We start from the raw sequence: 17179 nt of genomic DNA, 5'->3' as shown, positions 1-17179 counted from the left end.
CCCGCCCGCCCTCAGCCCCGCGCAGTCGCGCTGCGTCCCGCCCCTTCCGCCGCGCCGCTTCCGCCCATTGATCGCAGCCGGCGGCGGCCGCTCAATCTCTCGGGGCTCGGTGCGCTCGTTGGAGGCCGCGTTCCTGTCCGCCCGCGCTCGCGGCGCTTCCGCCGAGGCCTTTTCGTGCCCCCAGGGGCGGCCGCCGCTGCCCGCCGAAAGCCCCGCGGCCGCCGCGCCGTCCCGCCGGCGCAATGAAGCTCGTCAGGTGAGCGGATGGAGGCGGATCGCGGAGAGAGGCGGCGGGGAGCCCGCGCAGGCCGCCTCCCCCTCCCCACACACAGGCCGCCCGGCCTGTCGGGGCCTCGTTGCGGCCTGGGCTCTGCGGCGAGCGGCTGGGCCTGCGAGCGGGGCTGCCCGGGAAACCACCCCGGGGGGTTGGGGGCGGAGCCGGGTGGAAGCGCCTTCACGCGGTGCCGAGATCCAAAATGGCTGCTGCTTAGCTGGTGGTCAGAGAGCAGCCCGAGTTGGACGGGATGCACGAGGGATCCCGAACCCAACTCACGCAGGGCGCTCAAAACACAAACCCTGTGACTGGAAGCGTTGTCCCGACGCTGCTTGAGCCCGGTGCCACCGTTTCCAGCCCCTGGCAATTGGGCGCCGTTTGGGGCTTTGGCTTTGCCCCATGGAGCACCTTCAGTGCAGTTCATGGCAGCTGAGAACGTTTGCGTTAGGATGTACATCGATCGGTTCCCCGTATCAGCATGTGGTTGGACATAAGGCTTAGTGTGACAGCAAACACTCTGTGCTTAATTCCTAGGTTTCTGATGAAGCTGAGTCACGAGACTGTGACCATCGAGCTGAAGAACGGGACGCAGGTGCATGGCACCATCACAGGTACGGTGTGCCAGCAGCCTCCCAGGCTGATCTGAGCTGTGTGGGGTAAAGGAAACCGGTGCTGGCGTGGCTGGTGTAAGTGTGGTAATCTGAAATTACTGCAGCAGCATGCAGGCATTGTGAGACAGTGTCACTGCTGTATCAAAGGGCAGTGGTCATACAGCCTATCCACTTATGTTTCAGAACATTTTGGGGCTGGAACTTGAAGGTCCCTTCCAACTTAAACCGTTCTGTGATCTCATTGGTAAAGCTGCAGTACACTGTAGTTGCATCAAGAAGTCACCACTGAGTCACTGGCAGAGAGATATTTTTCTAACGGTAGCACAGATAAATGGTAAATGCTGAACATGGTTACAATCTACTGAGATGTAAGGGTTAAAAGCACGTTATTTTGCAGCCAGATCCGTCCATTTTGTTAGAAGCTGGCTGTGGTGGCAGCACTCTGTGCCTCCTACCCTTGTACTCTCACAGCCTTCGCTGTTGAGCAAAGTCTCTCTCATGCTGTGCTAAGAACCTGTAAAACCCTGCAGTGCCATCCATGGTTCTAAAATGACAGTCATCCCTGTACATGGGTGTACGAAGCCTGTTGCAGCCACGGTGCCACCTGCAGTTGGTGCTTCTGATGCTGATGTTAGATGTGTTTGATCAGAAGATCATGGTTGTACTTAGAAGGAAACGCAGTGTTATTTTTCTACTCAAAAGTTCGTTTTCTTTCTTTTGAAAGGAGTAAAAAAGACAAATATTATGCTTTTGTAGTAAGTGGCAGTTTATTTGTTGTCCGGAGGAATCATTTTAAGTGTTTAGTGTTGCTATGACTTAAGACCTAGGAACAGATCCCTACAGCTGGTGGTAAGTGGCTCTTCCTTTGGAAATATATCAGTGTTGAGGGCAGCAGCTGATAAATCAGCATAATTAATAGAGGAAAAAAAGATGTAGTTTCTTCTTCCACTTAAGAGGCTTAATTAACAAATGGCACAGATCCAGAAGCGTGTGTTAGCAAAGTCTTGAAGCACGTGCACAGTTAATAATAGCCAAAGAGGAGTCATCCTGTGTGTTCCCACCCCTGAAATCAGCCTTGTGTTATTTCAGGAGTGGATGTCAGTATGAATACTCATCTCAAGGCTGTGAAAATGACGCTGAAGAACAGGGAGCCTGTACAGCTGGAGACATTGAGCATTCGGGGGAATAACATCCGATACTTCATCCTACCAGACAGTTTGCCCCTGGACACCTTGCTAGTAGATGTTGAACCAAAAGTCAAGTCCAAGAAAAGAGAAGCAGGTGAGTGCATGATTTCCCAGTCTCTGCTTGTTTTACTTTGTGTTTTCGTGCTCTCGCTCTGAAGGCATGTGATTGGAAATCTTAATTTCTGTATTGCTTTCATCTCTGAGGGTTTGTACCGAACTCTGCCTTGTGTACCTTCATTGTGTCTGTAGTCTCCTTTCATGAGAAGTTATTTACACAGCTTCTCATGCATCTGTTTTAAAGTGTAAACGTCTTTAAGTGTGAGTAAATCTTAACCTATGGCATTCTCAGAGGCAGCACCAATGGGATGCACAGTTTCTCTTTTCAAAATGTCTGCTCTGTTTCCCTGGTTTCTGTGTGTAACTTTGTATTTAGCCTAATAAGAAAATATAGAGCAGCCTCAGGAGCGGTGCTGGACTGAAATCTCACTTGGCAGTGGATACAAACAATCTGCTGGAGAACCGAATTGAAGGGGCTTCAGAATGCAGAGGGAGCTGAGGCTGTGTTCCTGTGGATAAAGCCCTTAAAGCCTAACAGAATAGGGAATGCTTCTGGTTTTGTTCTGCGCCGTTAACAATTAATATCCAGTAAACTCCACAAAGTTTGTGTCTTCAGGCAGTAAAAGTTTTGCCCAGCAGTGTTAATCAGTGTGTCTTTCCAGAAATAAGTTAAAGGTAATCGTGCTCTAAAGCAACTGCTTGCCATTTCTCCTGTAATTTATGCTTAATTATTTGGACCTGCAGTCTTTGATGCTCTGAAAATGCATCCTAATTAATCTGTTTATGTTAATAAAATGGATTAAGGGACCTGTGGGTGTGTGCGTCACAGGCTAAAATGGCATTACTGTCATCTGGATGGTAGAACCTCCAGCATTTCCTTCAGCCTGAATCACTCTGTGGTTCTGTCTTCCTTTAGAGTGCCATGACAAGGCAGCACTGAGAAGCAGAGGCAAACCAATGGGCTGGGAATCGTGTCTGAAACTGGCACAGGCATCTTTAAAGACCCTTTCCAAAGAAAGGGGACCATTGGGACCCTTTAGGAATGCTGCCATTTAGTGTGCAGCACCTGGGAGTGGGGGCTTGCAAATCTTAGAGCATTTTCCTTCAACGCTGAACTTAATGAAACATGTGAGCTGCAGCAAAAAAAAAAGAAGAAATAGCACGTTTGTAGGGAGATAGGTAATAACCAAAACACTCTGTGCTGCAAAATGTTGCAGTTTCTTTTTCTGATTCCTGAAGAACAAGGTTTTATCAAACAGAGAATGGTCTTCCCGTAGCATTTGGAAGCGGTGATGTTTCAACTCCTTGTTATCTGCAGCAAAGTCAGAGACAGAGAGTGGCCCGTGGAAGCTGGGCACTGGAAAACCTAACACAAAAGATGATGGTACCGTCCAAAACATTCTGGGAATCAGCTGGTTTAATATCTGCCTTACTGCTTCCATGTGATGAGGTGTTACGTTGTTTGTGCTTGCAGCAGAATGTTCTCATCTAAATCCAAGCGTTCCAAGGTCTCACTTGTTTCATCCTTTCTGTTTCATTTGCTCAGTTGCTGGAAGAGGTCGTGGCCGAGGCCGCGGAAGAGGCCGGGGCCGTGGCAGAGGACGAGGAGGCCCAAGACGATAACTTCTCCCATGCAACTGTTAACCACATTCTGGGCGACTTTGGATTTTTTTTTGTACAGGTCTTGTTTATGGTATCCATTTTTAATAAACCGAAAAGTGAAACAGGTGTCTTTCCTTTGTCAGTTAAGCATGGGAAGGGAGGCATGTGTTTCTAGGGGCAGCTGCAGACTAAGCGTGTTCTGTTGGTGTTGATTATGGCTTTCAAGATTTCATCCACCCCTCAGGGCTGTGAAATGAGCTCCTGCTCTTTGCAGGAGATAAACTTGCGTTGATGTGCTTTGAGAATGTTTGAAATGAAATCCCTCTTTTTCTAAGGCACTACCATCTTCTAATGGTTAAATAAGATGCTGCATTTAAAACCTGTGTCCCGTGAGCATTTCTCTTGTGTTCTTCACTGACCTCTTTACAAGTTCATAGATGAGATTTTACTGTTTTCTGCTACACGACCCTTAAAATTTAAGCACGGTACTTCTACAGAACATTAACACAGGCAAATGAAACAGTTCTGTGGAACTGCTGGACTGTTGCATCTCATGATTAAAATTAAAGCACACTTGGATATGAACTTTGTCAGAGCTAGTTGTATGGCATATGGGTGTTGGTTGGCTTATAAGGCAGCTTATTAATTGCAGGCATTTGTAATGTTTGTTTAGTGCATCCCTAGCAAAAAGTACAGCGCAGGGCAGAACTGTGTGCTGCAATTGGAAGTTTGCTGCTTCTGGCAACAAGAACTTCTGCAGCTTGGATATAAACTGCATTGCTGGACATATAATGCACGCGGTTAAGCGTTGGCTTTCTGGAATGGCAGGGATATTTGCTTGTACTTCAGTGCAGGAACATGCCTGCTTGGATGCTCCTCTTTCCAGATAGGCAGTGCTACAGCAGAGTGGGGAATTGCCTAATAGATGGCATTGGTTAATTCATGCTACCTAGAGCACTGGCGAGCTGCTGTTCTGCTTCTCCCCTTCTTACAAAGACCATATTAAAGCTTCATCTTGTTTCAGGAGAGTTTTCTGTACCATTGAGGGAACTCCCGAGAGCACTTTTTGGTAAATATAGCACCCAAGATTCTCCTGTCTCTAAGTAGCTGCTACAAGTAATGGTTGCTGCTGGCATCCAGAAGTGCCCGATCACTGGTGGTGCGGGTAAGGTCTTTTCCAATCCAGTTCTCTGTGTTCACGCAACAGTGGAGACTCTTTCCCTCTTCAGTCTCTTCCTTACGAAAGTCAGGAGTGCCCCCAGGGGGATGCACATGGTGGATGAGGCCACCAGCAGCCCTATCACTGCCAGGGCGTAGCTGGGGTAGTCTCTTGTCACCAGCTGCCCCTACAAGGGAGAAAAGCAGCATTGGGTCTGGTTTGCCACATCTCAAAGTCAGCCCAGCCTCCAGCATGGCCACATGTGTTTATTTAAATGGGCCAGCAGAGAAGCACAGGGCACTGCTGCCTGAGGTGGGACAGCTCATGAGTGTCCTCAGTGCTCTTCTTTGTCCCACCTCATGGCCTTAGAACTGATAACGAGAACAGAGCTGCTGTAGCTGGTAACGTGTGATTTTGGCTTTGTCTTGCTTCTCTTAATGAGGTGGCTCCACATGGACATGTGGCTTCGTTCTCCTGGGCCCGTGAGCTCACGCTGACACTTGGTCAGCAGGGCAGGCCCTCTGCAGGCTCCAAAATAAGCAGTGGCACGAAAACAAAGCGCTTAATTTGTTCCTGCCTGCGAGGAACATTTCCACAGAAGGTTATGAGCCTGTAATTGCTTATCCAGTAGTCATTCCTTGGGGATAAACACGCAGTTAAGCATTCTTACAAATGCATTTTGGCCATGAAGAAAAATGTCTGTGGCGATCTTGAAAGCTTTTAGTTGTGAAAGCCAGCAGCAGCTTTGTTCAGTTAAAATAGTGCTGTTTATTATTATTTTTTTACACGTAATGTGTACTTTGGTCCTGAGGGAATTAATGAGAGGGTTTTTTTTAAACAAAGCAACTGTGTTACCTGTGTGCCGTCCCATGCTTGGTACTGAAGGGTTCCTGTGAGGATATAGTCGGTGAGGTAAAATATAAACAGGCTTATAATGAGCAGAGGGCTAGCAAAAGCCCACATTGCCTTCCAGTACCAGTTTAGCTTGCGTCCGATCATCGTGTAAAGGTCCTTCTCAAACCTGTGTTGTAAAACAGAAACAAGAGCACAGCACTTGGCCGGGAAGGGTAATGAGCGAAGAACTGCTGCCTGAAAAACTGCTTCATGGGGATTAGAGAGTGAGGTTGGAATGAAGGGGCCCCTTCACCTTGTTGGGAGCAGAGCCTAGCAGAAAAACTCAGCCCCAGGTGGTGTTTCTATTGCTGGCTTGCAGCCGCCCTCCCACCTCACTCAGGCAATGAGAAAAGGAGGTGTTGAGCTGTTACCTTCTTAGCCCGTAGATGTAGCACACAGCAATGGTTTCTACCAGCACAATGAGCAGCAGCGAAAGGGTGGCTGCGTAGTCATTGAATATGTCAAACCAGTAGTTCCCAGCCTCCATGGTGAATATGAGGCCGATGATGCAGTTAATGAAACACACAAAACCTGCATGGATAAAACAGAGACCCTTCCCTTATATCTGGAAATCAAACCACATGAGAGGCATGTAGTATTTATCATGGGAGTGCATGCTGCTGCAGGAGTCGGAGAAAGCCTGAATTACTTCCCCCTTGATTGCTTCTGCACCACATTGTATTTTCAGGCCTGCATTTCAGTACTTAGCAACGTGGCAGCATGCATGACATGAAAGCCACCCCTGGCATTCCTCGAGGAGAGAAAGGGTTCCATTTGAATATTAGGAAAAACTTCTTCATAGAGTGGTGAGGCAGTAGCACAGCTGCCCAGGAAGCTGGTTGTCACATCCCTGGAGGTATTCAAGAACTGCGTGGATGTGGCACTGAGGAACGTGGTTAATGGGCGTAGAGGTGATGGATTGACTATTGGACTAGAGGATCTTAGAGGTCTATTCCAGCCTTAACAATTCTGTGATTCCATGCCTTTCTCTCCTCGAGGACAGAGGGATGCTGAGGGGCTGTGGGACACCATGCTATGTATACCTGCTCTACCTGTGTGACTAAGGCTACTGCATGGCAGGCACTTACCAGAGATCACCTCCTTAGAGAAGCGCGAGGTGATGGCCTTGCTGTCAGTCAGGGGTGTAAGGATGGCGGCGGTGTTGCCCAGCATGCTGCCAATGCCCAGCATTAGGAGCATGGCAAAGTAGAGCACAGAGTACAGCTGGGACACCTCCATGTTTTTGATGGCTTCTGAGTAGACAATGAATGCCAGCCCGGTTCCTTGGACAGCCTGCCAGCAGGAAGGAAACAATAAGTGAGTTGGAGGCTTGGCCACCGAGGGAGGTCAAAATCCTCCTAGTTGCAGAACATGACAAAAGGGGGACTGAAGCCCAGACAAAAGTGCAGAGCAGCCCTTTTGGAAAGCTGCATGGAGGAAAAGGGCCAGGAGGTGTTAGTGGACAGCTGGCTGCAAATGAGCCAGCAGTGTGCCCAGGTAGCCAAGAGGACCAATAGCATCCTGGACTGTATCAGAAATAGCGCAGACGGCAGGAGCACAGATGTAATCTTCCCTCTACTCAGAACTGGTGATGCTGCACCTCGAGTGCTGTGTTCAGTTTTGGGCCCTTTGCTACAAGAAGGACATTGAGGTCTGGAGAATGGCAATGAAGCTGTGAGGGGTCTGGAGCACAAGTCTTATGGGGAGCAGCTGAGGGAGCTGGAATTGTTCAGTCTGGAGGAGGCTCAGGGGAGACCTGATGGCTCTCTACAGCTGCCTGAAAGGAGCTGTGGTGAGGTGGGGGTCGGCCTCTTCTCCCAGGTAACAGTGATAGGATGAGAGGGGATGGCCTCAAGTTGTGCTAGGGGAGGTTCGGGTTGGATATTATGAAACATTTCTTCTCAGTGTGGTGGTGGAGTCACCACCCTGTTGATGTGGCACTGAGGGATGTGGTCATGGTGGGAGTGGGTTGGCGGATGGACTGGGTGATCTTTGAGGTCTTTTCCATCCTTAATAATTCCTTGATTCTTACCGTGTCTAACTCAGCTTCTAAGCTGCAGTTTTTCAGGTGGGGTGACAACTGGGCATACTCCTGTGGGTGGGCAGCCATGAGGTAGTCCTTCATCTCACTGAGGTTGTCTGCTGTCAAGGAGCCTTCCTCCAGATCAAAAGTATTCATCAGCAGCAGGATCACCCTGTGGTGGATGGCAGGGGTTTAGTGCCCATTGCAGATGGAACAGAGCTGCCAGGGCCAAGTGAAAGATGCTGGGTGAGTGCTGACTGAGAACAGCTCAATCCAAATGGCATCATCACCTTTATTAGAGCAGTCCTAAATCTGGCGCTGTGTGCTGCTGTTTGGTCACCTCCCCTTTAATTTGGAAGGAATGGCTCCTGGTGGCAAACAAGTAAACAAAATACCCAGCTCTCTCTTACTTGTTTATGCAGCTTTCGTAGTTAAACGTTGCCTTGAAGCCGTAGATGGAGAAAGTCACGATGCTGGCAAATATGGACGTGGTGCTGTTGATGAGGGAGACGATGATGGCATGCCGCTCACAGTTGTTGCTTGGATCATTGTAGCTGGCATAGGCAATGAGGCTGCCAAAGCCGAGACCCAGTGAGAAGAAGATCTGTGTGGCGGCGCTGATCCACGTTTTGGGGTTCGACAGCTGCTCCAGCTGCAAAACCAGATGGGAGGATGGGGATGTGAGGCTGCACGCTCTGTATGGCCCCTTGGAGACTGCAGGGACAGGGACCGGGACAGAAACAGTGATGAGGTTACATCCACACCCTGGAGTGAAGGGAACTGGCTCGGGTCCCTTTGCACACCCCTTCTAGCACAGGGCCATAGTTCTGGCAGGATTAGTGCTCAGTTTGGAAGTAGTGCACTGCAGGTGGCGTTAGAGGGCATCCTTCACAGCAGGAAAGCAAAGAGGTGGGGGCAGTGTAGCGGAGAGGCCAGCAGCAGCTGACTGCTGAGACTTTCAGACATCTCACCAGGGCTACCAATGGAAAAACTCCATAATGAAGAAAGGCAGCATTGCCACGTTTTGAAGACCTACGCACTAAGAACATTTAGGTAAAAATTCGGTGCAGTTTTTCCATACCTTTGGAGTAAACATGTATATCAACCCATTGACAGCTCCATGGAGTGTCAGTCCTCTGATGAGGTATATGAGGAGAACACAGTATGGCAAGGAGGCTGTGACATAGACAACCTATGGGAAGGAGGGGGAACATCTCAGTAGTGCACATGAAGAACTGCCATTACTGTATTTGTTATCTGTACTACCCTTTAAACAACTATTTTTAGGTAAATCTAACTGAAGATTTAGGTTATTCTTGTTCATAAAGATCCATGCTACTGTTCCAAGGGTCTTCTCATTAAGAACAAATTTAAAGCATTCATAGCTTTTCCAAGCTCAGCTCTGCATTTAGTGAAATAACATTGGTTTGCCCATCAAAGGTCAACATCTGCTCTAAGAGAAAGGACTGCAGACCTCATAAGGGGTCAAAATCAAGCTGAAATGACAACATCCTAATTTGGATGTAAAGAAAGACACTCAGTGTAACTCAGGTTTTCTTTCAATTGTTTTGTAGGAGCTTTTGATCAACCTGAATCTAAGCCACCACAAAAGAGAGAGAAGCCAAGCAGCCTCTCTCTGCATACATCCTGATGATTCATCTAAAAACTTGTGTAAAAACTGACTTACAAACCAGGGGCAAGTATGAGGGTGGGCTCAATGGAGCCATGCCAACCTCTTCTGACGTTGGAATGCCGCTAGGGAAGAAACCTGACATTACTGCATTTGGCTGGGTGGCAGCTGCTCCCAGAAGAAGTGGGTTTCTGTTCTTCCTTGCAGCAAAACTTGAAAGGCTTTTCAAGTCTTGAAAGGCTTTGAGTTCCTCAGCAGGACAGCCCTGTTCCCATCTCATAAACCCTTCTTCTGTTCTGTTGCTGCAAATGCACTGGAGCTGCTCTTTCTTGCACTGAGGAGCCCCTTCCATTGCTATGCAATGTCAGTACATCTTGGTTATTTTACTGGGGTCATTTTTGCCCACAAACCCAGCTGCAGCAAGTTTCAGAGGTTGCTCTTAGTTTGCAGTCTTGGGCTTCTGTGCTTGTCTAATGCGATTTATGGATTACAGCACTCAGCTCTGTTCTTAGTGAAGGCCCCCTGGACATTTCTTTCCTCCCCCTCCTCATAACTTCTGCTGCAGATAAAAAGAAAGCAAAAAGGCCATGTAGACCTCTTTTTCTCTTACAAAGCCTGAGGAGTAGATGTCTCCTGCCACAGTCAGCACCTCCAGGGGTGGTGCCTGCCCCTCACCTTGCCTGTGGACGCGGTGCCACGGAGGATGCAGAGGTAGACCACCAGCCAGGCCAGTGTCAGGCACAGCGCCTGCTCCCACTGCACGGCCCCACTGGTCTCCAGTGAGGGGGAGATGTTCAGGGTCTGTCGGTACCAGAAGTACTGGGTGGAAGACGTCTTCTCACATTCTTCCTCGTAACCTGTGCGGTTGCTGTTCAGGGGGCAGACGGCCCATGGCAGTGGGTCCTGGAAGGGAGGGAGGACAGCAGCAGAAATAGAGGTTAGGGAAGCTTTTCCCTGGGGCTAGCTCATCCCTATGTTGTACCACCTGGCTCTATGCTAGTCCCTTGGTAGTAAGGCCTGGGGACAGCTCTCCTCTCCTCTGGAGATGACTCTCTCTCTCCCTATGGACTGAGCCTCTCTGATCATCTTACCCGAAACCAACCCTATCTCCTAGGGATGACCTTCTCCCCAGGGACCAACCCTCTCCCCTATGACCAACCTCTCTGACCATCCCTGCTGGAGACAAGCATATCTCCTAGCTCTGAGCTTCTCCCAGAGGACTGAACTCGTGCCCTGGAGCACATGATGTGGACTGTCCCAGAGCCGAGCAATGTCCAGTACCATTGCAAAGCCCTTGGGATCCTCCATGGGGCTAAGCCATACCACCAGGTGTCCACGTACCTGGAAGGAGTGGAAGAGGTACCAGAAGGCCCAGGCATTGATCACATTGTAGTACATGGAGAGAAAGAAGGAGACGACCACACTAGCAACGCCTGTGGGTGGGAGAGAGTGTGTGGTCAGTGGCAAAGCCCAGAAGCCAGTCATGGCAAGATGGCCTCCTCCTCCTGTCAGGGCTGTCCTGAACTGAGCTCTATGATTCAGTCACCCAGAGAGTGAACATACAATTTATTATTACAACAAAACATGTAAGCAAACTTACTTGGGCCATGGGGGTGATTTCATGTCTTAATAAAGGTGCAAGGACTGAGCTCTGATAAACACAAAGCTGCAGGGGGGAAGCCAAAGCCCCATCCTGCTGCTCTATGGGACTGATGCTCAGCATGGCAGCCTGGGTCTGGGTTTGGCTCTGATCTTCAGGCCGCCACCATTCTGGCAGCCTGCCCCAGGGCAGTGGGGCTCAAGCCTCTGTGCCTGAACAAGGTTCAGCTCCAGTGTTAGGAGAGAGAGGGGGAAAATGCCCTGTATTTGCTCAGCCTGCTGGAACCCCATCTCCTGCCTGCTTTCATCTCTGAAGGACAAATTGTCTGTGTTCTTTGAGTACTTAAAAAAAAAAACAACAAAAAGCAACTAAATAACGTATGGAAATAGAGGACATACCAACCCCGCAGAGGTAGGGGCTTATTATTTTCCAGGCTCCGATGCTCCCCTTGCGCATGCGCTGCCCCACTGCCAGCTCCAGGTAGAGCAGTGGCATCCCCTCCACGATCAGCATGATGATGTATGGGATCAAAAAGCCACCTGCAAGGGAAAACAGGCCGTGTCCAGCATACTGTCAGCCCATAAATACCACGTTGCCCTCTCAGCAGTCAAGTTGCCCCAGTGGTGGTGGCTGGTTGGCTCCCATCCCAGCAACTCATTTGTTCAGGAGCACGACACAGCCTGAGGGACATCTCTTGGGGTTTCAGCAGGTGTCCTGGCCAGGACCAGGAATTTTCCATGGGCGTTTGGCAGGGCTGTGATTTCTGTTGTTCAACTGTGGGTCACTAACGGCCGGAGCAATGTGCAGAGCTGTTAACAGGTAACAACATGCCAGCCTGACCTCTGAAAGGTGCTAAAACAATCAGTGCTTCACATGCAGCATTCTGTGATGGAGAGCAAAGCAACAGCAATATCTGTGTTGAATGGAGGATTTTAAGTCATGTATTGAAGCCTGGCAGGATGGAGGGAGGAGGCTGAGGGGAAGGATGTGCATCAGCTTGGATTTCTGGTGAGAAGACAAAATCCTTCCCCTTCAAGAAAGAGCTGCTGACTGACCAAACCCTGGATTTCTTCCTGAAGCTTTTCCTGGTTCTCTTTTTACAGCGAGCCAAAACATTTACGTAAATATCTCTTATTTAGGATTTAATCTGTGGCATTAACATTCTTTGCAATGGGCTTGGTGCAGTGGCACAGCGGAATGGGCTCTGGCAGCAGCCAAAGCAAAAGACTGGAAATAAACACGGAGCAATAATCCGGTTTATTCTCGGAATTAATGTCCTACCGCCTGGCTCTGTCTTTATTAACAAGGCCTTTGTTAGCCTGTTAGGTAACTTCCTATGCTGCAAGGGAGGCAATTGATCTGCTGGGCCGGACGGAGCTGGCTGTGCTCCCTACAAGGAGGAGGCCAAGGGGCAGCTGCCAGCATCCCCTGGTGCCTGGCATACCCAGAGCTTGAATTCCTGCAGCACTGTTATGTTTGCTGTGGGTCTCACGGCCCCCTGGAAAGGCACTCAATGCTTTCTAAGAGGGCAGTGGAAGCAATTAGGGGAAGCAAAGCCCACTGTTGGGAGTTTTAGAATATCAACAGGGAGAGCTGCTCCTGCCCGGGGAAGTTTAACCAGGAGTGTTGTGCCAGAGCTCAATGTCAGACATGAAGCCTTTACTCTCCAAACCTCTGTCTCAAAAAGTATTCCCAGAATCCGGCCATCCATCACTTTCGCCCTCAGAATCATTGAATAGCCTGGGTTGAAAAGGACCATAGTGATCATCTAGTTTCCCTCAGGGCAGCTGTGATGTGGTCCCGGCACTGAGCTGGCTTCTCAACAAGCAGCATGAACCAAATCCCACCACCTCTGGATTTAAAAGCAAACCACGAGTCAACGTTCATTGTGCAAAATGAATAAAAAATAACTGAAACATTTCTATGTGCTTCTTTCCTGAAAGGAACAAAAGTCAGAAGCAGACACACTGTAAATGATACTGATCATGTCACTTAATGCATGAGTAAGATGGGTTCAGTGCTCTGACAATGTATACAGCATGAGAAGCAGTGTAAAACTGGGATGGTTTATGAAAACAGGCAGCTTCTGCACAGGCAGTTCTTCAGTAAATGACAGTAAACCAGAAGCAGTTATATACTAGAAGAGATTGTTAGTGTTTTTCAGTCAACTAATTGACCAACTTTCAATTTCTATGGAACAACATCCACAGATGCCATATGATTTGGATATTATCTTTCCCCAGTTTGGACCAAGGAGAGGGATGGGCATTTTTAGCCCGTTCATTCCCTATTTTCAAAGCTCCCTGTGGGACATTAGCACGGGAACTCCTGCTGATTGAGGATTTTCATCCAAACTCAAGGCAGCTTTGGAGCCAAGTTATCACCTCTCGGAGTAAAGTTCATACCAAGGATAACACATTAATGACAGCTCCTTGATATGTTACAGCCGATCCTTCAATCAACTCAGTGTGAGCATCTCCCCACCTCTTACTTGATTCATTTATCTCTCAGTGAACTTGTGAGGATCTGAAGTCATTTCTGGTGCCTTCAGAGTGGCTCGAGGAGGCAGGAAGGCAATACGTAAATATCATATGGACCTACAGTTCTCACTCTGCTCCATTCCTTTTACAAAACACGGGGCTTCCCACTGTTCCCTTGTACTTCTGAGACATGAGTGCTGTGTAGGGGCAGTGGGAGGGTCAGGTGAACATCTTATGCTAAAGAACACATAAAACAAAGCAGACAAAGCCAGAGACAACTATACTTATATAGACTAACTTTCCTCCTGAAACACACAGAAGAAAAACCTGACATCCTGCTCTGCTCCGGACCCTGGTGAGGTCAACAAGGACGAAATGCTTCTGGAGCTCATCATCACACTTCCAGAGGCAGAAAGCCAGACATGTAAACCGCACTTACCTCCTCCATACATCTGACACAAATATGGGAACCTCCAGACATTCCCCAGCCCCACGGCATAAGAGATGCAGGCGAAAACAAACTGCAAAGGGTTGTCCCACAGTGGCCGAGCCTTCTCCATGTCCTGCAGGTGGGCAGCCGTCCTGTTGCCACTGCCGGCCCACAGGTGCTCTGCCAACCCCGCACCGCCTCCACGCCAGCCCGGCTGTGAGGGGAGGGCAAGGCGGAGGCATGCTTGCCAATTCCTATCAAGCTTTTTAATTACTAATCTTATTAACAGGCACATACTGAAGTAGGAATGCTGGTAAATAGATTATAGACACACACGGCACTATAAAATTGGTACTTTGGGTGAATAGCTGCCTGGGCTTTGATGGGCACTTCTGGGAAGGAGGCGAGCCCAGAGATTTTCATTGCTCACGCGCTGACTTGACACACGAAGGAAGCAATGGTGGGGCTGGCAAAGGCTTCTCCACATGGCTGCCTTCTCTGTGGGGTGTGTCTGTGTGCCTGGATCTGATGACACGGGGAAGATGTTTCTGCACCATCAAGGCTGGTTGCAGAGGCTGTCGGAGCTGGCTGTTATTTAAAGTGCCCGTGGTCCTCAGGAGGTCCTTGGGCACCTGGAAGCAGCCCCAGAACTGTCCTTGTTACCCAGGCAGGTCCCCAGCCTTGAGTCCAGCACTTCCTTGAGCCATAGCCTAGGCTCTTCTCCCTACATGCTCAAACCCCTCTGCTGCAGAGAAATGGTTCTGAGAGGCTGCTAATTTAAAGCACTTTTTAAGCAGAGAGAGACCGCTGGGAAAATGTGGCCCACAGTGGAGGCAGAAGGTCCGAGGAGGCCCCTGGGCTGCCTGAAGGTGCCAGGCCTGGAGGTGAACCCTGTGTGCTTGGGCTCCTGCCAAGGTACACTTTGAGCTCAAGCTCTGCAGTAAGGAGACAACCAGCAGCGTCTCCAGCAATAAAAAAGGGCTGAACAAGTCCAAGGACTCAGCTTCCTCCTTTCAGATATCTAAATGTGTCTCCTCTCAGGGCAGGACTGGGACACTTTTAGGTCCTTTTTACAGACAACACCCTCTTGGCCGCTGTCAGCCAACCACAAAAGATGACTGCAAGAGATTTATGCATCTCACATAAATGTAACCAGTTTCTATGGTGTGTTTCAGTGCTGCTGGAAGTGGAAGTGGTCACTGGGTTAGTGTCTGGGTTTGCCAGGCCTTTCCACAGTATAGTCTGAGGGAGCTCATGCTTCTCATGCAGCATCCTTGCTGTTCCTGCTTTGCCTGTAGATGTGCAAGGTGATGGCTTGCCCTGGAAATACATCGTGTAGATAACTCCAAATTCTGCTGAAAGGAAAAATCTGAGGCAAATTTAGGTCCAAAAGCCACTAAACTGAAGGAGTTGCTGAGAAACTCCCAGATATAGTTAACCATCTCACACCACGAAAACTATTGCAAGTGATTAAGACAAAACATTCCTTGCTGCCTGTGGGGTTTATTACAAATGATGCTTATAAATAACTTACAGCATTTAATAACTAACTCGCAGGAAGGAGAGCCTTAAAAATAGCCCATTGCTAGCACTTGGGATGCTTCTGTATGAATAGATTACTGCAGCTGATGAGGACAATCAAGTTAAACATTTCTTTGGCCATGTCCCTCCTCCCCATTACATTTCAAACTAGTTTACATGAAAAGCTGTGCGGGCAAAGAGGTGTGGTGTCCTTGGCACAGATCAGGCCAGATCAGAAAGTTCAGATACAACAAAATGTGTCATTGCCTCTCTCCTGAATGCCAGTATTATAAACAGAGCTCAATATCTTGCTGTAGGACTTTCCACATGCTCCTCAGATAATCTAGATGCTATTTCTTATGCAATCAAAATCTTATCGTCTTTGTGTTTCCTTTCTTTGGGTTGGGTGAGTACTCTTGCTTTATCTGGAGGGACAGAGGTAAGTCTCGAATGGATACACCAGAATATTTGTCTTTCTGCTTGGATATACTGTTCACAGTTACTACTCTAAGCTCCATGTTTCTTTAGGAGCGAGAAAGCATCCTGCTGGATTTCTAGATCTTTGAGAACCTGTAGGCCACAACAGCTGCTGGTTGATTGTCCCTTGTGTAGCTGGAGATTTCAGTTATTCCCCCAGGCAGTGACTAGGATGGCAGGATTGCAATTATTCCTCCAGCTCATCACTGTGTCTCTGCTACACTTCCCAAAGCAATGTGTGTGGGAAACGCACAAGTTGTAGCTGTTCTGACATCAGTCTATTAGTCTCTTTATGACATAAAGAAATAAGTGCGTTATCCAAGAGAGAAACAGATTAAGGGGCACTTTATGAACAGTTAAAGAGCATTGGGTAATATAGTGTCTCATTAGGAAGGTAGCACGCAGCACTGCTGGCTCATCTATTAATGACCAACTGCTGCGCTCACGTCATGGTTACAGCGCTGGGTTATTTGTTGGCTGTCACAGTCAATACTAGCAAAACTGAGCTGCCAAGATTTTGTTCCCATGGAAAATATGCAAGAAAAAAAACACCAAAAATACAAAACAAAACAACACAAAACAAAACCAAATAGACTACGAAGAAAACAAACACAAAGCCAACCAACAAAAACCAATTAAAACCCAACTGTCTTGAAAGGGAGTCGATTCCTGCAGATCAGCCAGTTATGGAGAAATTCTCTTCTTAAATATTTCCTTTGGGCATAACCAGGGGATTCACAGCTGGAGTGGAGGAAATGGACAGTGCACGCTTGAACGCTATAATGAACTTCCAAAGGCTGGTAACAGCAGCGCTGGAATTTACGTAGTAGAAAAAGCAGCAAAGTTTTAGAAACGTCAGACACGTTCTGAATATCGTGCCTATCTCAGCAAAAAGGGAATGGCTGTTGTGTAACACTCGGGTCTTTGGCAGGCAGACAGATAAATACTTTTCTATCAGGAGCTGCAAATGAGACCTTTCCCTTAGCAGCTGAGCAACACAAATGACAGCAATCACACTAATCTCATACTCACTAAAATGGCAATCTGCAAGATAAGAAGTTATCAAAGCTGGTGTTTCCATTCTGCACTGCACAGTTCTCCATATGATTTGAAGAGATCACACAGTGATAAGCTGCAGACACAGGAGTCCATCCCACTCCTGTCTTCCTTAACCACTGGGGGGAAAAGGGCAGCAAAAGAACTCGCATGACAGATTTGACTGCAGCATGACTAC

At 48.4% G+C, this 17179-nt stretch overlaps 2 protein-coding genes across 2 annotated transcripts; one reads left to right on the top strand and one right to left on the bottom strand.

Moving 5' to 3' along the window:
* Positions 1 to 65: 65 nt before the first annotated feature.
* Positions 66 to 3857, top strand: SNRPD1 (small nuclear ribonucleoprotein D1 polypeptide). Its single transcript, XM_015854155.2, has 4 exons — positions 66 to 256; positions 809 to 885; positions 1975 to 2166; positions 3676 to 3857. Exons 1-4 carry the CDS (start codon positions 243 to 245, stop codon positions 3750 to 3752), a joined length of 360 nt encoding a protein of 119 aa, XP_015709641.1. The 5' UTR covers positions 66 to 242; the 3' UTR covers positions 3753 to 3857.
* A 116-nt stretch (positions 3858 to 3973) lies between these two features.
* SLC6A20 (solute carrier family 6 member 20) lies at positions 3974 to 14676 on the bottom strand. Its single transcript, XM_015854150.2, has 11 exons — positions 13957 to 14676; positions 11436 to 11576; positions 10779 to 10870; positions 10113 to 10340; positions 8889 to 8999; positions 8218 to 8459; positions 7817 to 7979; positions 6873 to 7077; positions 6156 to 6315; positions 5746 to 5911; positions 3974 to 5077 (listed from the first exon to the last, which is right to left on the bottom strand). The coding sequence occupies exons 1-11, from the start codon at positions 14240 to 14242 to the stop codon at positions 4928 to 4930; spliced, it is 1944 nt and encodes a 647-aa protein (XP_015709636.1). The 5' UTR covers positions 14243 to 14676; the 3' UTR covers positions 3974 to 4927.
* Between the last annotated feature and the right edge of the window lie 2503 nt (positions 14677 to 17179).

Source organism: Coturnix japonica, chromosome 2, assembly GCF_001577835.2.
Source record: "Coturnix japonica isolate 7356 chromosome 2, Coturnix japonica 2.1, whole genome shotgun sequence".
NCBI lineage: Eukaryota > Metazoa > Chordata > Aves > Galliformes > Phasianidae > Coturnix > Coturnix japonica.
Note: the sequence above shows the minus strand (reverse complement) of the source record. Positions and strands in the feature narration are given on the sequence as shown.